This window comes from Hippoglossus hippoglossus, chromosome 21 (genome assembly GCF_009819705.1).
Source record: "Hippoglossus hippoglossus isolate fHipHip1 chromosome 21, fHipHip1.pri, whole genome shotgun sequence".
Classification (NCBI taxonomy): Eukaryota; Metazoa; Chordata; class Actinopteri; order Pleuronectiformes; family Pleuronectidae; genus Hippoglossus; species Hippoglossus hippoglossus.
Window position 1 is genome coordinate 20,456,947 of NC_047171.1, and position 26,547 is coordinate 20,483,493.

At 39.8% G+C, this 26,547-nt stretch overlaps 2 protein-coding genes across 5 annotated transcripts in view; both read left to right on the forward strand.

Moving 5' to 3' along the window:
* The window catches only part of cacnb4a (calcium channel, voltage-dependent, beta 4a subunit), a 31,555-nt gene extending 12,922 nt beyond the window's left edge, over positions 1-18,633 (forward strand). For 3 of the 4 annotated variants that reach the window (XM_034574395.1, XM_034574396.1, XM_034574394.1), the window contains 12 exons: positions 8,241-8,360; positions 9,034-9,156; positions 9,469-9,596; positions 10,501-10,580; positions 10,776-10,795; positions 11,115-11,195; positions 13,347-13,405; positions 13,496-13,605; positions 13,743-13,894; positions 15,083-15,178; positions 15,288-15,464; positions 16,600-18,633. In XM_034574395.1, coding sequence (XP_034430286.1) covers positions 8,241-8,360; positions 9,034-9,156; positions 9,469-9,596; positions 10,501-10,580; positions 10,776-10,795; positions 11,115-11,195; positions 13,347-13,405; positions 13,496-13,605; positions 13,743-13,894; positions 15,083-15,178; positions 15,288-15,464; positions 16,600-16,863 — 1,410 coding nt within the window. In that variant the 3' untranslated portion in view covers positions 16,864-18,633. The remainder of the gene's footprint in view (positions 1-8,240; positions 8,361-9,033; positions 9,157-9,468; positions 9,597-10,500; positions 10,581-10,775; positions 10,796-11,114; positions 11,196-13,346; positions 13,406-13,495; positions 13,606-13,742; positions 13,895-15,082; positions 15,179-15,287; positions 15,465-16,599) is intronic. The other variant, XM_034574392.1, reaches the window with a different exon arrangement.
* An 880-nt stretch (positions 18,634-19,513) lies between these two features.
* On the forward strand, positions 19,514-26,547 carry arl5a (ADP-ribosylation factor-like 5A). The gene is made up of 6 exons (XM_034574397.1): positions 19,514-19,904; positions 24,001-24,061; positions 24,185-24,332; positions 24,616-24,699; positions 25,581-25,732; positions 25,883-26,547. The coding sequence occupies exons 1-6, from the start codon at positions 19,859-19,861 to the stop codon at positions 25,929-25,931; spliced, it is 540 nt and encodes a 179-aa protein (XP_034430288.1). The 5' UTR covers positions 19,514-19,858; the 3' UTR covers positions 25,932-26,547.

Here is a 26,547-nt window from a genome sequence, read left to right on the forward strand (position 1 = left end):
TCCACAGGACACATACAGATACATACATGCTATCTACCACCTCATATGATAATGTGGAGTTTATCAAAAACATGCTGTCCCTGTGTCTTTTTTATCGGAGCTGTTAAATAGCCGATCACCACAGAGAAAGCAATCACACAAAGCATCTGTTCTCCTGTGAAAGTAGCTGAACAGGGTATTTGGAGGCTCTACTGCCGGAGAAGAAATTGATGAACAGGGCAGAATTTAAAGCAATGCATCATGTGTTAGTCCTGATGTCAAGCAACCCTATGTAAGCATGTTTCCTCCCCCCTGAGCTTTGAAATATTGTGTGTGTGTGTGTGTGTGTGTGTGATTTTGTTCTTGCACATGCACTGTGCACAGCTGCCACTGCTGCTACAGATGATACTTCTTTTTATTAGATAAATCAAAATACAGAAATATAAATTAAAAACTGTCCACTACTGCTTTCAAAACATACAACTATTCCCTAAATATGAGTATACATACCTATAATAAATCTATGAATATTTCCCCAGGAAATCAAGTAAAATATCATCCAATTGCTGTAAACTCTCTACAGTCCAATGAGTTTCTTTTGTCACAAGAGCAATTCAAACAAAACCCAACCAGCGATACTTTTTGTAAGTATTTTAGGTCCAGACAACATTTTGTGATCCACCTCTTTTGCTATTTGTTTATCTGCGGGCAACCAAAACCTGCTCAAACGTGATTGGTCACACTGGAAACAAAAAAACTAAATCTGGTCCCTCACCTTCAGATTCTGCATATTCACATGCAGAATCTGCTTATAGGGATTAACTATTGTTAATATATAATTATATGCTGTATAATTTAGATTTCCCTTAATGGCATCCGAGAGACCAAATCTAAACCATAAAAAACAGACCTAGAAAATGAGAAATTGGGTTTTGACCGTATTCTGTTCCATATAAAACAGAGAAATACAATGAATCCTATACATGAGAGATGCTCAAACCATAAAATATGACAGAAGATCATGTCATTTATATTTTGCCATCATCTCTTTTCTAATGAAAAGAATTGATTTTTTTTTTGGGACTCGCTTAATTGATCTTCTTCTGAAATGTGTTTATGAAAGATGCTCTCGGCTATTTATGGATCCATTGCTCACAAAATCGCACATCTTCAGCTCTCATGAAATATTCAGATGAGATGAATGAAGCCTCATTTCCAACACAGCGTATCTGCCGGTGCCATTTACCTCCCTGTCCTCCCTGGGCGCTCTTAATGGGTTGTGTTCAACAGAGGGCCCATATGTGGCAGCATCCATAGGGCGACAGACTGTGCCATCGTCTGTTAGATAAACATTTGTGCTGAGGCCTGGTTTTTCAGGCTGAGTCGCCAAACGTCCGCCAGCTGATTGTCCGGCAAAACAGGAAAGAGAATACCCCCCAACCTGATGAGCAGGAGAAGTAACAGCACAGAGCATCTCAATGAATCAGGACTTTATAGATATGCTCATGGCTTTGATTAGAGGATAAGTGAATTAATTAATTGAAAGACAATTAATCACTAATTATTTTTGACAAAAGTCATTTGTAAGCACAAATTCACAATATTTGACATTCCAGGTCCTCAAATGTGAGGATTCAGAGATTTTCTTGGTCTTACTGTAAGCTGAATATTTTTGAACATTTGATTATTGGTCACACAAGGCTGAAATAAATGTGTTTATTTCCAAGTAAAACAGGACGTTCTGACTGATGGAAACATCTCAAATCAATACTGAATACATTCAAACACACAGAGTCTTGACCTTTAAACTAACTTGATTTTTTTTTTTGCAACCAAAGATCTGACATGTAGGAAATACAAATTCTCCACCTGACTGTTTATAATAAAAGCTGAGCCATTCAGCTAGTCAGAACTGGAACGCCTCCATGATCTTCACGCCTCAACAGCCGGGTGGCGACACGCTGAATCCACAGCCGCCACTTGGACAGAGCGAGGTTAGAGATGAGCTCTCATGAGCGAAGGTCACGTTTCAGAATTTGATCATCAGAACGTTTTATGTGTAATCTTACAAAGACACATGTGACTTTTATGTGATTTATTATTCATATTACTACATTCAGACTTAGACCTAGATTATTTCTTTGCCATTAAATTAATATATTTCGGTTTTGTTTCTGAGATTAATGTCGGAATAAGTCCTACAGTTCATCTTTTGTCGTTGTGGTTCTGGCTTGTTTCAGATCCAGAATTCTGATCCAGAATCTGTGGCTCAGGTTGTGGTTGAGGTCATCGGGAGAGGGTTCAAATGTTCTATTTCGAGTTTGAAAGGGTTGTGAGGTGGAGGCAGGGTCTCGTGATGACTCATCCAGACTCGGACTCGCCTCTGATATTTTAGTTTGATCAGTGTCATCTCGTTGCATTGAAGCATCTGTAGCTGCAGCTTGTTATTTGAGAGGCTGACATGTGGTCAAGGTTCGGGCTTCACCACGTCGAATTGGAGTCTACATACATGAATACATGGGTAAAAGCAAAGAAAGGAGTTGTGTTGTTGTGTGAGAGCAGAGTGTTGACACGGCACACAGTAACGTGATATCCTAGCTCTGAGCTAATGTAACACAAAGAAGACACCGCGTCACCTGCCATACTGTCAACATGACATTATTATGTTAGGATGCATTAGTTCAAGAACATGGAGGGAACATCTGACTGTTTGCGTGCGGAGACTGTGTAATAGATACCTGGATTTGAGGATAAGCAGTTGTTGCACTAAGAGAGCAGGGTGCACTTTAAATCCCAATTCATCTGACCCACAACGGTTTATAGATTATGTTGAGTTAATTGTACTCAAATTTATATATAAATTATATATAGTATATATATATATATATATATATATAGCCTAATTATTTCAAGGCCAATTAAGAACACATGCATTGTGCAAAAAACTGTTGCAATCTTCTGTATTTTTGCCAACTTTTTATTTTCTACTACACATGATTTTATGAAAATTAGTCAAAGCAACATTAAAGTTAAGGGCAGTGTACAACTTGTATTTCTTTGTTTATGCAACTTAAAATCTCTGAATAGAAACAAAACCTTAATTTTTGTGTTATACAATACAACATAAATATTTTACGTTAACAAATTGTATACTATGTTGACATTTTAGTAGTTGTTATTGTTGTTATTTGACAAGGTGTTCTTACATAAAAGGGAAAAAATGAAAACTTCCTCCACAGTGGCTCTGTGATAATATGGTGCTGATGAACCACAATATTAAAGATTGTGTTATTTGTGAAACTTATACTAAAATATAACTTAACAAGATGCAGTTGACTTTGATAAACTCCCTCTAAAATGAGTTGCCTGAAATGTATTCTCGGAAATGTACGACTTTTTTCTTGTACTACTATGACTCTGGTAATATTATGAAATGATTCTCTCTAAACTCTTTTTTTTCTTCAGTATGAGCCTTGTACTCCATTGTACATGACAAATGTGGACACATTTTATGAAAAAATAGGGATGTTCTCTGACCTTTTGTTTTACATTTGTTGATGTTGGAATAAGAAAATAGTGTTGACACGTTTTTTAAAAAGTCCTGTCATGGAAGATGTCATGGGTGTTGATAGTACTGTGCACAACATTACGTCATGCTACATAATCCAATATGATAATCATGTTCATATGTCATGTAAATCGTGCACTGATTGTTGCGACATGCAGGGAGCTGCCTGTACAAGCGGAGAAATATGGGTTTAATGTGAACAGTCTGCAAACTGGAAAAGCACAGTTTTATTGTGGCTTTATGCTGCTTTTTGTCTCTATGAAGACAAAGTGAGAGACAGTGACACACAGAGACATGTTTGGACTGGATGACAGATGAAGGTAGACAGGCTGGCAAACAAATAGGATAACAAATGACTGTGGACAGGTGGGTTACAGACACCGCGGGGCCAATGAATCACAAAGGCTATTGGTGTCAGTGTGGGAACCGCAGCAGCAGCAGCAGCAGCCGTGCTCGCTCTCATCATTCACTCCCTCATCTCATTTAACGCCGGTGACACGGGGAATAACTGGCTCCTGACCCTGGAGGAGAGGGCCATGCGTATGGTTGCCCCGCGGGCCACAACTCACAGTGCGGGCTCCGTACCTGTGCTAAGACAGATATGATGTGATGAGCAGTAATCAGCTTGTGGACAGCCTGAGCCGGTTGCTCCCTGCTTGTAGGGCAGGCGGCCGGTGTTTATGCTAATGTAGTGATTACTCAGCCGTAGTGTAGCGTGAAGAACAGATTTTGTGTCATAAAGCAACAACATCTCACTCCATCGCTGAGATGAAGTAACAGATAACTGGACTCGAAAGAGAGAGGGAAGAGGGAAAAGTGATGAATTCAAGTAATGTATAATCATCTGTTCTGACTAGCAGGTGAAAAGTCCTACATCCCAATGTATGAAGATTTACGAGTTTATAGAGTAGATAGGGGGTGTGATAATGTTTTGTATTGTATGATACAGTTTAAAAACACACCTTTATACATATTTTGTCATGAATTGTAACACAAGCAGTAGCCTTCAGCCACCGGCTACCACAAATGTCCAATTTTTGGCTCAGTTTACAACAAATCTAATCGTGACGGTTATCGTAAGAAATAGAAAGAGCACGTAATAGGGCAGCAACTAAAAATTATTTTCATTAACTTTCTTATTCTTCCAAATACTTTAATTAATCACTTAATTGTTTGGGCTGTAAAATCTCAGTTAACAATTATAAAAAATACCCCATCACAATGTCTCAGAGCAAAGGTAACTTTCAAAAACTCAAAAATATCCAGTTTATCGTCACCTAAGACCAAGGAAAGCTTTGCATCCTCATGATTGTGGACAATGAGAATCAAATATTAAGGATTTTTGCTTGCAAATGACTGAAGTGATTGATTAGTTGTCAAAATAGTCTTGCAGTTGATTAGTTGACTAATCGACTAATTGCTCTACACGCAGATCTACCCTGTGTTTGCTGAGTCCTCTTTAGATGGTCATATATAGTATAGCATGTGGAAATACTGCTGATGTACAAAGGGTGTCCCTTTGTTACCATGATTTTTTGTTATTATAGTTTTTGTTTCTATAATTGTGATGTTGAAATTGAAGAAAAATATAATTCACAAATAATTTCTCATAGTGTTCTTAACTTTCCAGGTTTAAAATATGATTATACAAGTTTCACTTAGAGTCTGTTTCTGAGCTCAGAGGCGGCAATGTGCTCCATTAGCTCTGCTATGTTTCAGACTGTACATTACTGTGTCACAGATGTGTTCAACAACACCAGCCCACTGTATATATTTAAGAGCTTTCATTACATGGCACAGTTGTAACAAATTGGCCCTGGAGCCAGAAATCCCACATGAGAACACAAACAGCTTCAGTGATGGTCAGCCAAAGGTGAAGTGGTGGAGCCAAGACAGCGTGGTCACACATGCATCATCCGTGTGTGAGAGCAAACAACACGTCAGTGCTGTTTTAAAATGGAGGAACTGTGTGCACTGCCGATTTATCCATCTGTTATGATTGATGGATCTGTATTAAAGGTCTGTGAGGGAGGGATCCACTGACAGGACCGGACTGTTCAGATGTGTGATGTCTGTGATTTTTCATTTCACACTCTGAAGCATTGAGGATGAATGTTGGCAAAGTTTCCACTAAATGTGACCAAATACCCCAAAATCCCTATGTATCAATACAACAGCACAGTATTCTGTGGGTGTCATTTTACCAATTTTCCAACACACTTAAACTGATCTAATACAATGTTTGACCTTGAACTGTGCTATTGATTAGCCCAATCAAAAGTAGTAAAAGGTATCAAAACTATTGTAATAATACTTGTGATATTTTGGACACTTGCAGAACATCTATTTTTAATAGTAGCAGGAGAAGGCCGATTAACAAGTCACAACGCTCTCTGTAGACAGCAGTAACAGGTTTATGCTGTGATGATGTGCAGCCTTTACCGTTAGGAAGAGACATTATTTAAAATGAACCAAACATAGGACACAATAATATCAAAATCACTCAAATGAAGCATTTGCATTGTAAAGTATTATTTTGCTTCTTTTTATGTTATTTAAATTTTGTCTATGTCTAACGTTGGATTTACTTAGTTACGGTTAGTTAGTCCTTTTTTTTCTTTGTCTTTACTTGTTTTTAGTAAGTGTTACATTTTTGCTGTTTTTATAACGAATAGAATATAATCCATGATATTTAAAAAAGGTTCAATAGAATCAAAATATCTGTTCCATGAAAGAAAAGAGAAACAGACAAATTCATCAGCTCATTGATGTTAATATCAGAGAAGATAAAGATATATATATAAGATGTATAGGATCATAGAAATATGCATGGTGGATTGTAAAGTCTGTATGAAAGGAGTGGCCTGTGTTGACCCTGTCCCTGCTGTGTGCTGTGTGCTGTGGCTGAACTGATGTCTCCATCAGGACGTCTCCATCAGGACGTCTCCTCAGCGGTCCCCACCCCTCGCTGCAGGCTGGGCGGCTCCCTGCATGGGATTTTGGAGCTGGTCGGGGCTGTGATAACATTCTGAGGGAAACTCTCTCTCCAGCAGCGTCTCTGTGCCTCCACTGCTACTTGTGTTTATGTTTGCACACTTTTCTCAGCTGCTCATTGCTCAGCTCATAATCGTTCTGCTTCAGTCTCTCCCTCTCTGTGCCTTGAATAAGTGGGAGGGTGTTTTCACTGCTCCTCTAACCCAGCAGCCACTGACTTGTGGCTAATAAGGAAGAGGGGAAGCCAATGACTCCTCTGATGGTGATGGTAGGAGACTGTTCTCCAGCCTGAGGCTCTTTGGTGGTGCTGGAGGTTTATACCAGTTGAACACACACATAGATACAGTGCAGATACAGTAAGGGCCGTCCAAAATGACTGTACAGGTTATACTATTCTTACGAGACATACAGATGGATAATAAATTAAAGAAAGGGAAAAGATTCTTATCACCTATACCTAACGATTTTATGGCCTTCACCTTCACCAGATCTCAACCCGAACACCTATGGGAGATTTTGAAATGACTGCACTCTCCACTGCCATGATTGAAATGAGGGAACATTGTGTGGAAGATGAATTTTCATTCCTCCACTAAAGGTGTACAGCTGTAGCTCTTGGTCGTGTTTTCACCAGTGTCTCTTTGGTTGATTATGTTGATTAAAAAGCACTGAACTGATCTGTACCAAACTTGGTTTTGGCTTCTTTGGATCCAGTGAAAGGGGCAGATCCAAGAACCTTTTTAAAAAAAAACATTTTCTTTAACATTGCAAGATGAGGCAATTTCTCAGTAGTGAATGGGTCATATGTAGGATTGCTTGACCTTGGTTTATGTTTTTTTAATTCAAGGGTGTGGTGTTTCAGTTTGAGAGAAGGACTTATTGATATGACAGATTTTGGAATGCTGTTAAATTAAAACGCTGCGTTTTATTGTCTGTGACGATTATAGGTCCCCCCCAAAAAGTTGAATCAATAATAACTGAACTCAAAGGAGCAAATGGCTGATAGGATAAAATGTCTACAGCTGGTCTTTATTCAATTTGCCTAAAACTTGAATTCTGCTTCTTTTCCCATGTGATGACAGATGTTTTCAGAAGTGCAGCAAACATTCAACCCATAGAGGTCAGTGTAGCAGCGTTTTTCTACGTGACTGCAAGTAAAAGAGGAATAGTTTTACCTCTGCGTCACTCAAATTCATAGTTTCTCAGATCACCAGGGTTAAAAGCAAATGAAGTGGATTTCTTCCTGTCGACATTCCAGTGGCACAGTGGTAGTTTGTCTGCCCCGAGTGTTTGTAATTTCATTTCTAAAAATAAAACCACCATCTCTCCGAATCTTTCCCTTCCGGCCGGGTCGTCATCTTTAATCTGTTAGTCTTTGATCCTGTATGGAGGGAATACAGCTCCACGCACACACGCACACACACACACACGCACCTGGGTCTCTCTAATCTCCCACTCATGAATTTGCTTCATCTCTGTGGTTTTAAGAAACATGCTCTTATCATGTCCTGCATCTATTTGCACTCTTTTGCATTTGAATGTGTTAAGTTTTGAATTACACATATCGAATAACATTATTATGCCTCTCGGATGTCACGTCTAATCTGTGATGAGGAAAGTTGTCACCTTGCACCAGTTTCACTTATTACTTTTCAAATCCCTCCTGGTGACAGTATTTCTGTTTCCTGTCGCTCTGCAGGGCTCAGCTGATTCCTACACAAGCCGACCGTCCGACTCGGATGTGTCCCTGGAGGAGGAGAAGGAGGGCGGCCGGCAAGAGAAGGAGCAGCAGGCCACTGTTCAGATCGAGAGGGCAAAGGTCAGCGTCACTGCACAGAAAATCACATGGAACACACACATTCTCAGCTCAGAGACAAAACACAGGATTTGGGTGAATATTCGAATTACGATTACACCAGTCCAGACATTACCTAAACCAGTCAGAACACCTGGAAGAAAGACTGAAGAATCAACTCACATAACATTCTGTCAAAAGGTGAAACACGAGGCCATAAATACACTGGAACTACTGCAACTAAGGTGCTGCAGAAAAACAGTGAGGAAAACCCCCCTGCACAGACGGGAAGTAAAACCAGATAAATAAAGAAAGTAATTACAAACTAAAACAGGAAACGCTAAAGAGTCCAAACTGGAATTTTGGAATCATGATTTTCTATTTTGGTATTTTAATAACTTTACATTCCCATGTGATGGTTTTATTTGGATCAAATTGAAATATTAGCAGTACGAGTCGTACTATACTGTCATTGCTGCGAAGGCATTGCAGGAATAAAGATATTGCATCGAAATCTAAAAATAAACGAGTTAAAGGAAAGTGACAGTGATAATCACCAACTTAATCAATTAGTTCACTTTGTCAGTGAAAATGATAAAAACAACAACAATTTCAGAAATAGATGAATCAGATTAATTCTAATCCAGTGTTGCAGCCTCACTTCTCTGATTTCTTTTTCCACTCTTCTCTCTCGCAGACTAAAGCGGTGGCGTTTGCTGTGAGGACTAATGTCAGTTACTGTGGTGCGTTGGACGAGGACGTCCCCGTGGCAGGCACCGCTGTGTCTTTTGATGCCAAGGACTTCCTCCACATCAAAGAGGTACAATTCAGTCTCTATCCTGTATGTTAAACCTGTACGGAGGATTTCATTTGTGCAAGAACAGATCATCTTTTTTTATATTAAACTAACCAAACCAGTGGCTGCTGCAGAGGAGATTTTAAAAGCACACACTAGTCATGATTTAACCAAACCTTTCTCTCTGTTGATTTTCTATGATTCTGTGTGATGGACACTTACAAGGCAACTTTATTTTTGAATGCTGATTTTAGATACTATTGCCGCATCATGTGTATTTTATTCAGAGATGGGGAGTAATCTAAAATGCTGATGATTTCTGTCATCATTTCACAGAAGTACAACAACGACTGGTGGATCGGCCGCCTGGTGAAGGAGGGCTGTGATATCGGCTTCATCCCGAGCCCTCTGAAGCTGGAAAACATCCGTCTCCATCAGGAACAGAAGAGAGGACGCTTCCATGGGTGAGCTGGAGGAGGAGGAGGAGGAGGAGGACGGGGTGTGAGAGTGCAGGCGGCGGAGGAATCAGACGACACATGGATCAAGGGGATAAAAGACAGATGGAGGGATAGTGGATGTGTTGAAGAGCCACTTCCGGAGAGAGTAGAGCCGGGCAGTTGGGAGGAAATCAGGTGGATGGAGGCCAAGTTGTGTTGTGTGGTCCAACCGCTCAGAGGGGGGGGGCCACCACACAACTTTCCATCAGATGGGGGGATGTGTGTTAGCCACCGCCATTTATTCAGGCTAAAGTAAATTTAAATTACATCACATTTGAACCGGTTTTTAATGTCCAGGGAATAAGAAACAATGCTGATTATTTTCTGTCTTTAGCTAATGCTTTCCTATTGAAAGATGAGATTTATCTTTATGGAGATTTATTTGAAGAAAACCTTATTTTTCTGAGGTTTATGTTTGAGAATTGACACAATTTAATTAATAGTAATTTTGTGTATGGTATACAGTGTTGTATTGTGCTTCTTAATGTAGATCTGGAACTAGAACGGCGAACACTAAAGCTCACACCTCCATTAAGGTCCAACAGTCTCCTTATAAAACTACCTTCAAATTCACGATATCCTGATTTTTATTGGGATCTGCACCAAATTACACACGCTCATACATATCAGTGCTCGAAGAACATCTTACAATGTTGAAGAAACTATCCCTGTGCTCTTGTTTTACCCACAGAGCAAGTAAGTTATCCTAAAGGCTATAAGAGGAAAACGCTGCCTTGCAATAATATTATACGAAGCCTTGAACACAGTCTGTGGTCACCTGTTCTCCAGGGGTTTGTGATGTTTGACTGATGACGACTTGCAGGATTTTACCTCATCCCTTCTCTCTTTGTGTTTTCTGTCCTGGATGCAGCAGTAAGTCCAGCGGGAATTCCTCCTCCAGTCTCGGAGAAATGGTGTCGGGAACATTCAAGCCGAACCCCAACTCTGCAGGTTCGTCCCAAAGACACGAGTCTACTCACGTCTGAGAGGAAAAACTGGGGTCAGGCTTACAGAGGGAATAGTTTGACTTGGAAGCTGCTCCGTTTTTGTCATTTATTCACACTGTGATATTGTGATGTTTTTTTATTTTCAGATATAATTTTAGTTTTCACTCACTCACTCGATTTTTTTTTCTTTCTTTTTCAGGAAAGCAGAAACAGAAAGTGGTGAGTCCATTTAATTAATAAGTTATTTTTCATGTTTTGTATGCAATACGATAAATTCTGGTAATAAACAAAAAAGTAAGGTAATAGTAATAGCTTAAGTTACTGATTAAAATAACTATTGAAAATTACAAAACTTTACCTCTGGAAAGATCATGTGTTTTTGTACATTTGATCATCTGCATCTAACAGATTTGTTTGACATTATTTACTTTAAAGCATCACTTGAGTTATATTTGGAGGGACTTCGGGGGAGTTGGAGACTTAAGGAGACTTGTGGTAATGATATCAAAGTTTGACTGAAGCTGTGTGTTTCCTCCAGACAGAGCACATCCCTCCCTACGACGTGGTTCCCTCCATGAGGCCGGTTGTCCTGGTGGGACCTTCCCTGAAAGGTTATGAGGTAGGACGGGCTGCTGCTCCTCCAGATGTTTTCATCAGCCTCTACTTCACAGCCAAAACTAAAATGTTGTTTTATTTATCAGCCAAACGTTTTCTGCAACTAATTATAAGGATCCGGCAGTGTGATGTTTATTCATATAAAGTCATTTTCTAATCACTTTCTGAGCCTATAGTAAGTTGACATTTCAGTAAAGATCAAAATTCAAAGTTGGCTGGCATGTCCAGAATGACTGATGATTGAACAGAAAGAAGACTGACATTACAGATAAATATATACACTTTAAAATGTAAACATATCTGGCAAAAAAATCCTTCCTTCGTTCTGCGAAATAATCAGCATCGTTTGACATAACTTTACTTGTGCATTACTAGTGGCCTCCATCCAGGGACTATAGATAAAAATGAGCTTTCAGATTGAATGAATTTACTGTATTTACCTGTTGATTAAACAGTAAATAATAATGGCAATAATAATAATTGTGTAACAATGCTTCTGTTATTAGCCATGCTGACTCATTCCCTGTATTGCATCATATTTTTGGCTCTAGCTAATTCCCAGAGATCCATCATTAAAACACAGGCATTGTCATTGATTATCAGTTACCACTCGAACCACAGGACAAACAATAAAGGAGGCCAAGGAGTTGGTGGGAGGTGGAGTCAGTTGTCATGGAATCACAGTCCTCGCCTCTCGTTTCTGTTGTTGCCATGGTAACAACCTTCTGGGTAAACTGCGGCCGCCTAACAATGTGGAGCACAAATAATATTAGAAGCAAAAGAATAATTTATGCTGCACTAAAGCCCTTTTAAGAATCGAAAGACTTACTACATGACATTTTGTGTTTTCATTACTAAGCACAGATGTTGGCTGCTAATCATTTCCTTTTTATTTCATTAACGGTTGCCATATTGAAAGAAATATAAAAATAAATAGTTATTTATTTAGTGTTGCCACAAATTCCCCAAAAGCTGTCAAAACTGTGCACTTAAAGTACAGCAAAAAAAATGTTTTAAGTAAAAGTACACATCATGCAATACGACAACCCTTGACAGTTTTATATTATTGTATATTTTTTTTGTGTATACAGTTTAAATTATATTGTCAAATGTTTGCAAACAGAAATTTGATGTTGCCGCTGGTTGAGCACCAAAAGTAGCCATTTTATAATACTGTTAATTAGAAGTTTAAACCACAGCATCACATTACTCTTTATAAACATTTCACATATAAAATTCATCCATCTATACATTATCTAAACCACTTATCCTTTAAGGGTTGCGGGGGGGGGGGGGGGGGGGGGGGGGGGAAGGTTGTCAGCGTATCGCAGGGCCAACATACAGAGACACTCATATTCACAACTACGGTCCATGTAGAGCCTCTAACTAACCTTATCTCAGTCTGCATGTATTTGCACTGTGGGGGGCGAAAAGCCACACAAACATGTGGAGAACATGCAAACTCCACACAGAAAGACTCCAGGAGGCTGTGAGATCAATTTGCCAATGTGCCGCCCTTGCATATGAAATATTCATCCTCGGATGAATTAGTAACAGTAACTTTTAGGTGGTGGAGTAAAAGGTACATTTCTCTCTTAAATGTTGGAATAAGAACATAAAGTAGCTTAAAATGGTACGCGACTTGAGTAAATGTACATAGTTACTTCCACTGCTCTGTGCTTTAGCTCAAAGAACGTCAACCCTCTGTCATCTGAATGAATCAGAGTGAAGCCTGGCGCAGAGTTCGTCCTGCTCTCATTCATGGATCCACGTATCTGTTGCCTTGAATCAAACAAGAGGACTGAATGTCTATTCAGATGATTTTCTGAACAGAGGCAACTACTAATGTTGAATTTCCGCTTCAATGCAAGGCCTCAGAGTGGAGCTCGTATTCATCAGCCAAAGCTGCACTGGAGGCTGCACTGCGTAATTGCCCCGATTCATCACCTGTGCACTGGCCTTTGCGAAGCTTCTCGTTGTGGCTGCTAATCACTTTATTTAATGTGTTCGTTTTGCTGAGCGCCAGGAGAGAAACTGTGATCGCTGTGCACAAGTGTGTTATTCTGAGCAGCTTGTAACACTCTCCTTGTCTTTCATTTCTTCCTCTCCTCTTTTCCTCTTCTCGTCTCCTCCTCACCCTCATTCATCTGTGCAGGTGACAGACATGATGCAGAAAGCGCTGTTTGACTTCCTGAAGCACAGGTTTGATGGCAGGTAAGACGTTCAGCGCGTTCAGTCATGGTTCAGCGCGTCGTCCCGGTGCATGTTTGTGCTGTATGACATGTGCGTTTGGTGTTGTTGCAGGATATCCATCACACGGGTAACAGCTGACATATCCTTGGCCAAGAGGTCAGTACTAAACAACCCCAGTAAGAGGGCCATCATTGAGAGATCCAACACCCGCTCCAACCTTGGTAAAGCTACAGGAACTGTCTCACTCAATGATGTGCATGTCTTGTAGGTGTTCATACGGTAAACATTGTGCAGTGATCTTCATATTCCTGTTGTGTTCATCGTTGCTCTGCTGTATGTTGTTGTCGTCTCCTTGTAGCCGAGGTCCAGAGTGAAATCGAGAGGATCTTTGAGCTGGCCAGGTCTCTGCAGCTGGTGGTGCTGGATGCAGACACCATTAACCATCCAGCGCAGCTCATCAAGACCTCATTAGCGCCCATTATCGTCCATGTTAAAGTGTCCTCACCTAAGGTAAGATTGAAGGCTCAGGCCCTGTTCAGACCTGGTATTATACACCCGTCCTGATCTGATCACACCTGACATCCAAATGCATCTTGAATCTGTGACCACTTGTGATCAGATGTCACTTCCTCACTCTCATTTGTGTTGTCTAAGATCAAATTATGCTGTTTTTATTAATAATAGAGATAAAAGGCAAATAATATCCGGGCACCCCACGTTAATTCAGGAATATGCCTTCTGAAAAAAGGAAGATTTTAGGTGAGACTTAAAAGAGAACACCATCTCAGACCGCCTTTTTCTTCAAGCAATTCATTCCAGAGCTTTTGGGCCCTGATGAGAAACGCTAGTTTTCACCCTAGATTCAGGAAGTGACAGCAGAGCCTTGTCCGAAGATGTGTTGGTGGCCACAAAGAAATCAACGCATGGCTTGTAATGGAAAATCTGCTGGTCAATGGTCAACTCATCAGTGAAGAAAGCGTTCAGGAGCCCTTTGATGTCTTATGCTGAAATATTTATTGAAGTTTGGCCAAGGAGAAAATCTGAATTCATCGATACAACAACTGTGCATGATGTCCTATCATATTCTGAAGTCTGCTTTCCATGCAGTCACACTTTAAACCGCTACAGATCATTTAATCTATGGGTCTGCTAGTTCCTAAACAATCAAATGTATTTTCTAGTTCTGGAGACAGTACTGCCTGCTTACGCAGTCTCATATCTGTGGTGTCTAGGGAGTGAAGCCTTTGACCTTCGCCAAGCTCTCGCACTTCCCCAAACACGACAGCCAGCTGCACTATGCCCCAGAGAGAAGAGAGGAGAAACAGTTTTACTTTTATTCTCATGCTATCAAAATTTCAGAGTGAAATCTGAGAGAACCCTTCCAAGCAGTGAGGGTGGCCTAAAGCATAACGCATGACTGCTGCTCTCTCAGTTTGAACTTATAGGAGCAGCGACAGGCGTGTTATTACTTGTGCTGGTTTGATTTTCTGGAAATTTAATCTCCTCATGCCCAACATGAATACAGCAGCTGTAATGTTCAGGGAGCAGTTGTAATTCATAGAACTGGAAATGGTGATGAAGAGGCCTGTCTGGTGAAGAGTGTGGTTTGTTTGATAAGTAGTAGGTCTGTGGTTGGTATTCATTCCATAATCTGAGGCATTTCCCTGTATTTTTCTATTGTGTATGTGCTTCCCACAGGTTCTCCAGCGGCTGGTCAAATCAAGAGGGAAATCTCAAAGCAAACACTTGAACGTGCAGCTTGTTGCAGCTGAGAAACTATCACAATGTCCTTCTGTGAGTCCAACCCTTAAAATCTAGACAAGCGAGTTTTACAATGAGACTTTGACAAGAAAAACGTATGCGAGCATCAGCTTGACTTGTCTCTCTTCCTCTCCGACCTCAGGAGATGTTTGATATTATTCTGGACGAGAACCAGCTGGAAGATGCATGTGAACATCTGTCGGAGTACCTGGAGGCGTACTGGCGTGCTACACACACGTCACTTAGCACGCCACTCAACCCCCTGCTAGGACGCAATCTGGGCTCTACTGCTCTCTCCCCGTATCCTGCCGCCATTCAGGTGAACCTCTAGAACAGAAAGAAGAAGTAGTGCTGTACTTGTTTCCTTTGTTCACTTTAAGTTTGAACTCTTTGATTCTTACGTGTATTTATAACAGTGTGTTTATATGTTGCTTGTCTATAAAATTAAATCTCTCCAAAATCATACCTTCATATTTTGTAACTGAACAGAGGAAAAGAAGTTGGAACAGTAAACCTGTGCTTTTGATAAATGTATTTTCCCTTCAAGTCGTGAATGCATGAATTATTGCTGCAGTTCTCTAACAACGGACTGAAATGTATCAAACATTTTCCTGCAGTCTCCAAAGGTAGTTGAGAAATGTTGCACTTTCATAATTGATGGAGATCAGCAGCATATTCAACTTTTCTGCTTTCCATCCAAATTTTCGGGGATATTCCAGATACCTAATTTATAGAAAGTTGAAGAATACTCAAATATTCTGTATCTTGCTGCTGCCCTCCTCAAGGCTCTTAAGCACCATAGAAAAAAGGAAACTATCAGTGTTTCTCTAAATTCAAAATAAGAGAAGTTCTTTATCTATTTATACACTTTATTAAAGTCGCTTCTGCTTTAAATACATTTTCACTTTCAGATCCTTCACATAGAACATCTTTTTATACCATTAAATATGATACAAGCAGGTATTTAAAATGGATTGAACTGGATTCCAAGTTTTTTGACCTGACTTACCTCCCCAACAGTCTCCTTAAATTCAATCAAGCTGCACCCAATTGCACACAGCCGTAGATTTTGGTTCTCTCAATACCCATGATTTATTTTTCATAAAGATACATTAATTATTTCTTTAGAAATTCACAAAAATTGGGGAAAATGCTAAAGAAAGTGAGAAAAAAATCCTGCATCCGCCACCTTCATCAAATCTGCTTCAAAAGTTCCTTTCTTGTCCCTGATTCCACCCTTAAAGCAACTTTCAAGAAAATCGGTTCTGTAGTTTTTGTATAATCCTGCTAGAAGACAGACAAACTGACCAAAAACATACTGCAATGGAAACATAACCTCCTTGGCGGAAGTAACAAAACTGAATGAATTGTGGATAGTTGCTGTAAGTATTCTTTTCTGCTCATCCATAGTGTTAAACTAACAAATACTAAATATTACTTCCTCTCTCAAACAGGCCCAAAGAAACATGAATAGCAACCACACAACAACAGACCATTCGCCCGTGGAACGCCGCAGCCTGATGCCCGCTGACGAGAACTACCATAACGAAAGGGCGCGGACGAATCGCAACCGTCTGTCCTCAGGCTCACAGCAGAGCCGGGACCACTCGCCCCTGGTGGAGGAGGACTACCAAGACCCCTACCAGGACTCTTACAAGCCTCATCGCAACCGAGGGTCGCCAGGAGGCTACAGCCAGGAGTCCAGGCACCGGCTGTGAGCTGAGGCTGCAATCACAAGTCAAGGCCTGTCCTTCTCTAAACAGCCACTGCGGACCTATGAGTTGGGGCAGCTCTCCTGTGTCTATATTATGAAACCACTACACTCATTTGGACTGAAACAACCTCGTATTGATGTGTAGTACCTCATATTCCCTGTGGCTCCTGCCAGACGGGCATTTGAATATAAAAAATTACAAATCCTGCTCTTGCTTTGACGTGAACCAGGGAAGGATATGAAAGTAGCACAAGACCAGAAAAGTTATGTTATAAAGGGAAGGCTTAAGCTGGAGTTGATCTGAATACGTCTCCGATGTGGGAGTAATCTAATACACTAGCAGATGTAACGTAGGCTCGTCTAGACCCTTCCCGTCACCTCAGATGTTACTGTAGCATGCAGGTAGGACTGTGGCGACAGGTCACTACATGCCTCAAATCCAGTGCCAGACAGCAAGAGCATCCAGCACAGCGATGATGATCAGCACAGAACCTGTTTGCACGCACCCAGGAACCAGTAGAAGCAGAATATAATGCATCTGTAATGCTTCTCAAGTTCCTTTGCCACTGTCCTCGATGTGAGTGTAATAGATCTCGTGGAAGCCTGTTCCCAAATCCAGAGTTTTACAGATTTGCTTTTAAAAATGACATGGACAGTGTGGTGGTGTTCTCTTCAGGGTTCATACAGTAGCTCCCTGTGCACACCCCTTGTTCTTTCTTACTGCCATTTTTTGTCATTACTCGAGAGAGAAATATAAAAAAAAAATCATGCAGATATTAAAACATTTCAAAGCTCCAAACCTCAGGAATGAGAGGTCACTACGACCTGGAAGTGTGTTGACAGATGTAGCGTTTATGTTCTCACCCATCTGATGGGGATACTGAGTGTAATGTTGATTTGTTAATAAAAGATTGTTATGATTTAGTTGTTACAGAAAACGTTATTAACATCAGGAGCTCAGGAGTCACTTAGAACGGTCGTGCCAGCATGTTTTTCATACGCCTTGCATCTATCAGCTGCTGTTGTCTGTCGTGCTCAGCAGGACAACATCTGGAATTGATTAGATTGTAATGAAAAGACTTGTATTGAGGGCTTCCATTTGTAAATCGAGTAAACTAATTTAAAAAGGATTTATTGCAGTTCATGAAATTACATTCCATTAATTAAGTCCTTGCATATGCCTACCAATGTCTGGCAGAAAAAGATAACTTTCCTTCTTCTTACTTTTAAAGCTTTTGTAAAATAAAGTAAGTGAGTAAGTAGTCTTACGGGCCTCAACTATTCAATTTAATTTTCATTAAAGACTCCTAATAAGTGATAAACTATCAGAAAGCACTTGGGCAGGACTGTGCTGCATTTGTCACGGTGTCTTTTAATCGTAGAGCAGCTTCCTGTATTTTTTTCAATCAGATAAATTCACTTGGACGCTGCCAGCCAACAAAGGATGAATACACAATTTCCTTTTAATGAAATATCCTGGTATCTTGTAATTTAATATTTGTTGAAATAATTTTTAGTCCCTATGCCAGAGATGTCATTGATTCTGGAAAGGAGCATTGACAAAGATACTTCTGTCCTTATCTGCCATATACAGTAGCTTTTATTGTTGTTGTTGTTTCAAAACTCTGGAGAATAAGCAACAATTTAAATGATCTGAATACTGCCTGTGAGAGAATGATGCCTTGAGTAGAAGTTTGTGTGCACTGTCATTTTACAATTGTAATGAAATAAACTGCCCTTATGCTGTTGTATGGATAGCTCTTGTTTTTCTTTTTTTTTAAACATACACACACACGCTCTTTGTCTTTATTTCTTCATTTGTTTTAAGGTTTTTAATAGAGGGTGAGAAATTCAAAACTAATATATATTTTCTTGATGAATATTTGGGGTTATAAAACTAAACAAAATTAAGAAAAATCATATTTTTTCAGAGCCTCAAATGACATGGTCAATATGCTTATTTTTCAAGTATAAAACTTAAACTAAAGGGACGAGTAAAGCAAAAAAAACATTTTTTAAGTATATTCTATTATATTAATTTGGTCTAAAGTTTGTTGGAAAATATAAATCACATGTTCTCAGAGCCTAAAGTTAGGTCTTCAAATTGCTTGTTTTTCCAAACGCAAAACATTTGATACATATATGTCAAGAATATCTATGAGAATTTATAAACTTTCTTGGTCTTTTTGCAGAAATTATGAGCTTGAATGATTAATTGATTATCTAATGTTACTTTATATTATATTATCCATCCATCTTCTATCGCTCATACTTTGTGAGGGTCACGGAGGGCTGGAGCATATTATATTATATTATATTATATATTTGTGGTAGTCAATAATGAGATTATGTTACATTATTATTATACAGTGTGATTTTCTAATATTCCTGCTCTGCTTCACCCCACTATCTTTACATGCATGTTTATAATAAACACTCAATGCCCAATATTCTAGAACAATAAATAAATCTTCCCTTCATGAAGCTCATAATATTCAGTGTTTCTATTTTAAAAGATTTCAGTTCAGTTTCATTGTACAAAGAGGTGTTTTTTCTTATATTTGTCATTTAAATTACATTTATATCAAATAAAGTGGATAAAACAACAGAAACACGTGTCTCAACAATAAAAATATAACGCAGCTCTTCTGTATTGTAGTTTGTACCAATACGACAGAGCAGGTGCGCATGCGCAGCACTGACAGCTAACTAGCGGAGCGCACTGCACAGCTGATCTGAATCACCTAGCCGCACTGGTTAGCCTCTGGGTTATTTTATGGGAATAAATCAACTGTCACACTTAACTGTCCGTCACATGGAAGAGGTATCGCTAGTGTTGATTCATACAAACATGGCGCTCGTGCTCAACACCTCTGGCAGCTCTTCGTGTGAGTAGTGAGCGAGCTAGCTAGCTGGGTAAAGTTGATAGCATCGAGGCTAGCTAGCTAAGTTACAGCGGGTTCTCGCAAGCTGGCATCGACAGGACGTCGTCGTCAGCCATGGGGATACTGTTCACCAAGCTGTGGAGGCTTTTTAACCATCAAGGTAAGAATGGCGCGGTGTCATTTACCGTACAAGTTGGTACGAGGAGATGACAGCGAGGTGGGCTGAGTGGGCAGAGGAGAGGCCCGCCGTGAAAGACGGGTCTGCCGCCGAGGATACAGCTTCACACACACCTCAGCTAGCAAGACCCGTCACGGTGTTTATCACTATTACTGACGTGTTTTATAAATGTGTGTATTAACGTCATTATTTAACCCCGGAAGAGTGTAGCTCTCTGCTAACTTCGCTAACCGTCCCTGCGTTAAGTTGCTGTTTGATTATTTATGCTCCGAGCATCGGAGCTGCAGGTCGGATGACACCGAGCCGGTCCCCCGGGTCAGTGATCTTAACCCGGTAAACAAACAATTCGAAACCCCTGTAACACGAGTGTTCCGCCCGGTACTATCACTGGAGATGGCTGCACAGGCGGCGCACACTGAAGGCAGCCACATCAGCAAAATGCTCCGGGGAATGTAAGGACCGCTTGATGACTTCAGGGTGAGTCACACTGACTTTGTACTGCCAGTCTTATCAGAGTGATACAGGTGATCCTACATTCATTCATTAACTTCCCTGGAACAGTAATATCACTGTGCAGTTGTAGTTGGTCGTGACTCTGAATTGATCACATGGGACACGCATGCTGAGGTCAGTCAGCTGTGAATAAAACTGCTGCAAGTCCATTACATGTACTCGTGATCTTACACTGGCTGTGGTGCACAGTGAGAGTACAAGACAGACAGATTTACATCCCTAAAATTAAAGCTGACACAGACACAACCAACCTGCTGCCTTTGTCTGTATTATAAGACTCTAATAGGTCCTAAAGATGCCACATTGAATTCTGGGGAATCGTGTCCCACAATTTTATCTAAAAATGTCAATCAAAACAAATGATTGTTTTCTCATTTAGAAATGAAAACTAGAAAGGCACTCAGTAGAGTGCATACATCTGCCAAACCCCAACAGACCCCTTATGAAACCACATTTAAAATCCCTTCATTTTGATTTCCATCTGCACATATACTCACAAATATCAGTCCCCTAAACATAGCAGATTTTTTTGGGGGTCAAAATCCATGAATCTCTTGAGAGATCAACGAAAATGGGGAAAACAATTAAACCTGAAACAGACGATCAGTTTGTCAGTCAACACTAAACTAACCTTGGTTTGCTGCCTTTGAAAAGTGAATTGGTTCCTCTCTTTTTTTCAAATCCATTCCAGACTTTTAGTTTGAGAGCAGAAATGATTAATTCCACGTTCAGATTTTGTGATGCTTTCATTTAAGTCATCATTGCAAGTCATCCTTTGTTAGGTCTTTTTGAGCTCTGCTTCATTTTGCATCCATCCATCCATCCTGTCACTGGGCTCTGTAAGGCTTTTATTGTCACTTCTGGATCTATCCCCAGATGCACTCTAAAGTACCAGGATGTCTTCTTACCGTGACTGTCCCCAGCTGATTGATTCTATGCAGAGAAACAACAGAAGTTCATTGACAGAGAAGACACGTGATAAGAAATTGTAAAATAAACATGCCGTCCATTTTCCAGTTTAATGTTAAAAAGCTTCAACGCAATGTTAGCAAATGTTATGTCAACTGATCTTAGGCTTGTAAAGAGTTCCATGTTTCTGTCCATTCTCTGAAACAGTTATCCTGCTCATGTTTATATTTGGTCCTGGACACATATCTCAGTCTACCCTACATATTATGCAACAGGTGGGATACACTGTATAGGTAGTAGGAGTGGGGCAATCTTCCCTGTAGTCAGGTCACCCTATCATTACCCCATGGAATTGTCAATATGTATGCGGGTATCACATATGTATATGTGATTTGACTGGGTAATCTTATTATTTATTGTATATTCATGTGCTATGCTATTTTAGTCCCCACATATAAAGGAGTTTTTGGGGCTGATGCCAATAAGGGGGAGTAAAACATTTCCAATAACATATACATGTCACAGCTTGCCTATTTACTTTAGGAGTGGGCATCATGTAAATAACCATTAAAAAGGTTTTGCTTTATATAGGTTTATTCTATTAACACAGACATGCCAACCTTCACAGCATTTTATGTTATCTTTAGACATTTCTTAAACTCAACAATGCACAGCAAAAATACGTATAGAATAGCAGAATAAAAAGTAACTTTAAAAATACAAAATAATTCTTAGCTGCAGACTGACTTGTGGGAGGAACCACATGCAGCCAATGTGCCACCTGCTTTTAAATATGTTAACTGTCAATATATCAGCCTGCAGCTTAGCTGACACCTGCATGACATTTTTTTAAATAAACAAGTTTTTGTTTTCTGCTCCAGTTTCTTACAGTTCCACAGGACTAACTTACAACCTCCAAACATTGATCCCAGTGTCATCAACGAGTTAATGTTGCTAACATAACTTACTCCTTGTCTTCACAGCTGCTTTGTCTATGTTCAACTAGGTAGTTACCAAGACAAGGCCTGCATTTTGATCTCGTGAAATCCTGTCTGTTGATGCCTTCACTTCCTCAGCTTCAGTGAGGTTTTGTTTCAGTTTGACTAACAGCTGTTGCTTAGAGATTCACAGGGCAGACACTACTTTCTTTAGTGGGTTGTTTACAGACAGATTTAATTTCATTGAAATTTTAAGGTGTATTACTGACAAGAAATTTGAGGGAAATATTTTTCACAGCACACTGTATGAAAAAGCCCAATCAACATACTGGTTGACCAATTTTATCAGCCGATATTTCCCTATCTTAGATATATTGATATTGGTGTTGACTACTTACTGCTTATACACTCTTTAAAACACCCTTTTATTATTTTATAGTGCATAATGCAGAAAAACTGCTTGATCTAGTGTTTGCTGTCCATGGATGAGCTGGTTGTGCACACAGTAGAATAATTGGTTATAATTAGTTGCATTGCTGTAGGGATTGTATGACTATATTAATATTTCAAAGCTCACAAACTGGAAAAACTACTGAAGTGTTTTAGGACAACACCCTGTAGTCCGTCTTAAAGCCACTGCCGTGTAAAGCTGTCAGTAGCAGGTGACCAAATACTTCCTTAGTGTGCATAGCTTTGTGTATTTGTTGTGGGATGTGGGGCTTTTCCACAGACCAAACATGAAGACAATTCTGACAAGCCATTTTTTAAAATATAAAAAATGTGTGCTGATCTCCTGTCATGCTCTAGTTTCTCTCAATTACCTATTTGGCCATAACTAATAACACCAGCTGCACTATCTTTATCTGTTTTTGGTATTGAAATTTGACAATGTCCTTTTAGTCTTAAAAGTTAAAGGACAGGTATTATGTTTTTTTGAGTTTTCCCTTTCCTCTAGTGTGTTTATATAGTTTTAGAAAACACTGCTTCTGAAACGCCTCCCCATTAGTCCGGCCGATACCTCTGCACCATTGTGATGTTGCATGAAATCACGGTGGCCCACAGTTTAATAATGCATTCCTAGTTGCTAGTGTGACACCCCCCTAACAAAGCCAGGTAAAGCGAGAGCAGAGGCTGACCAATCAGAGCAGATTGTGCTTTAAAGAGCATGTCGCAAAAAGATTGATAGAAAATCAATCAGCACTGTGATTCAACAATTCTGTGCAACGTTGTGTCCTTTACCTTTGTCCTATCCTTATGCTAACTACAGCCTTTCTTATTGTCTTGTCACTTCAGTGTATCACAAGAGAGACAGAAAAAAATCCTAGTTGTCACATCCTGTTTGTCTTTTTCATAAGTAAATCCTCTCTGTACGCCATCTCTACAGCGGCTTCTGCCTTCAGCCTGATTCTGCAAACTTGCTAAAGACCACTCACTAATCTGTAGCTGTGAAAGTACGCCATTCACAGCACCACAGTGTCTCAGCGATGCTTGATGTGTGAAACTGCACAATCTTCCACTGAAAGATGGTGCTGAACACAAAAAGGGCTGCTGGTTGAATCACTCAACGCAGTTCCACATCAAAAAACATGTTTTTTTTAAACAGATTACTCGGCTGAGTTTACATAAGAGTGATACATCAGTCAGTCACCAGCACTGAGCCCACATACTGATGTCACTGTAAGATCTGAATTTTTTTGTGTCGTTTTTTTGCCTTTCAGAGCACAAAGTTATTATTGTTGGCCTGGACAATGCCGGCAAGACCACAATTCTTTACCAGTTGTAAGTATACAAACATTATAATTTAAGTAAACTTCTTTATGTTTGTCCTCAGTTTTTTAAATCATATTTTCATAAATGTAAAGTTTACTTTTTACCAACATATTTTTTCTTCCTTCTGTATAGTTCTATGAACGAGGTGGTACACACCTCACCTACGATCGGTAGTAACGTGGAGGAGATTGTGGTCAACAACACTCATTTCCTGATGTGGGACATTGGAGGCCAGGAGTCCCTTAGGTCTTCGTGGAACACATACTACACAAACACAGAGGTAATGATAGCTTATGGTAGCTCATTGCCAGTGAAAGCATCACTTTGGTTGTGGCGTTCTACAGTTTAGAATTGCTAGAGTAGGTATAATCACTACTGTAGGTACAAACTGCTGAGTGTCAGATTTTCGACAGTCATGTCGAAGTACTGGAAAAAACGTCTGCAGAAAATCAACGAATACACAATTTAAATCAAAACTTGGTCCCGGACCAAGGTCAGACAAAGTTGAGATTCTGTCTTTTTTTTTTTAACAGTGTTTTATTTCTCTCCATCTTTCTGACCAGTTTGTAATTGTGGTGGTCGACAGCACAGACAGAGAAAGGATCTCTGTGACAAAAGAAGAACTCTACAGAATGTTAGCACACGAAGTGAGTGTCTCAAAAAATGATGGTAATATTTGTAAAACATTTCATTACAGGTATTCATATGAATGTCCATAGATTGTTTCACTAATTATTATCAAAAGTACAGCAATGTCTTTACCACACTTCAATGAATTCTCTTTTATAAATTTAAATTGTTAGAGGTCTTAGTGGTAGACAAAAGTCATTTAATACCAACTCCTAAGAGAAAATCCATATCTCTGATTTATCAGCCAACATTACTACAAAAGGGTCATATTAAACTGATTGCAGTGTTTAGTATTAATCACAAATTTTAGGTCACTAACAGAGCTCAAAAGAACCACATAAAATAATAATTTTATTTGTAAAAACATTTTTATGTTTAGATTATTCACATATTCTTTAATAATTTAGCATTAAGTAAATGTCCATAAACAACTCAGCAGATTCAAGCTATTTTAAATGCTATGAAAATTTATACAACCCACATTTGCATCAGTGTTTGTGATAACATGGCTATTTTTAAGTTAGAGTCACAATCTGGCATGTGGATTACAAAACTCAAAAACAAAGGATTTAAACGGCCTGTTACACTCATACTGATTCACAGGACTTAATTCAAAGTCTGACAGTATTACCGAGGTATTAATGTTTTCTAGTTGAGGTTTTTTTAATGTGCTCAAACATAACAGTAAAAATCTAACTCACAATGTTGTTTATGTAGCTCTCAAGTAGTGTAGTGTAGTGTTTAGAGAAAAATTCAGAAATTCACATCTTCATGAAGCAAGTCTGTCTTCATAATCATATTAGCTCACATTAACACACCATTTTCTATGAAAGGTTAATGTCCTTATGTTACATTTCTTACCCTCTCCTTATTTGACGTCTCTTATCTGCCCCTCCAGGATTTAAGAAAGGCGGGGCTGTTGATCTTTGCCAACAAGCAGGATGTGAAAGGTTGCATGTCTGTGGCCGAGATCTCCCAGAGCCTGCAGCTTACCTCCGTCAAAGACCACCAGTGGCACATCCAGGCCTGCTGCGCGCTCACTGGAGAGGGGTGAGAACTACAATTAATACTCACTTTATATTGTACTGTAGTGTTCATGCAGAGATTTTGTTTTAACGCTTGTCCATGTTTATTTCTGCTCCCACTCTCTTCCATATCCCAATTCCTCTACAACACTCCCAATGCCTTGCTCACCTCCAGGCTGTGCCAGGGCCTTGAGTGGATGATGTCACGGCTGCGTGTGAGATGATGACCTTTGACTCTGATCAAGAGTGCGCCCTTGCTCTCTCTTTCTCTCTCTCTGCCTCCAGACAGGAGCTTGAAAATGGGAGGAGGATGAGGGTGAGGTCAGTGGATGGATGGCCCTCTCCTCTTTCCTGTGAAGCTGACGTGGGCAGACCGCTGCCAGGACGTTAAACTCTTCTGTGATAATTTATTTTACAAACGACGTTTGAACTCTGAACAAAAAAAAGAACACGACCTTTTTCAGAAGGACATTGGACAGCAAAAGACACTCAAATTATTTAAATTTTAATTTCTGCACGGTTTTCTTTTAAGAGAAACACAGAGGTCAGCAAAGGGTCTGACTTGGAACTCCTTGGACTTATTATACAGCTGTGTGCAAGTTCAGCCCATGGTGGCCTTTCAGTATTGCCAGACTGGCTGTTGCGATTTTAATCGCCCCCTCCCCCTGTGTATACAGCCCAGTATTCTCTTTTAACGTGGTGCCTGGCGCAGAATGTTCAAGCGATGATGGTTGATGGTGACTGAAACATGCAGAATGGAGGGTAAAATCACACAATGCCCTCTGCCTTTCAGTCCCTATGAATAATCGGTGAAATAAAGGTGTTTTTAATTGTTTCAGG

Excerpts from the sequence above, each read along its gene's own strand:
- arl5a (XM_034574397.1), top strand. The coding sequence starts at position 19,859 with ATGGGGATACTGTTCACCAAGCTGTGGAGGCTTTTTAACCATCAAG. Across the intron at positions 24,062-24,184 it reads ACCACAATTCTTTACCAGTT|TTCTATGAACGAGGTGGTAC; the intron begins GTAAGTATACAA and ends CCTTCTGTATAG. Across the intron at positions 24,700-25,580 it reads ACAGAATGTTAGCACACGAA|GATTTAAGAAAGGCGGGGCT; the intron begins GTGAGTGTCTCA and ends CTGCCCCTCCAG.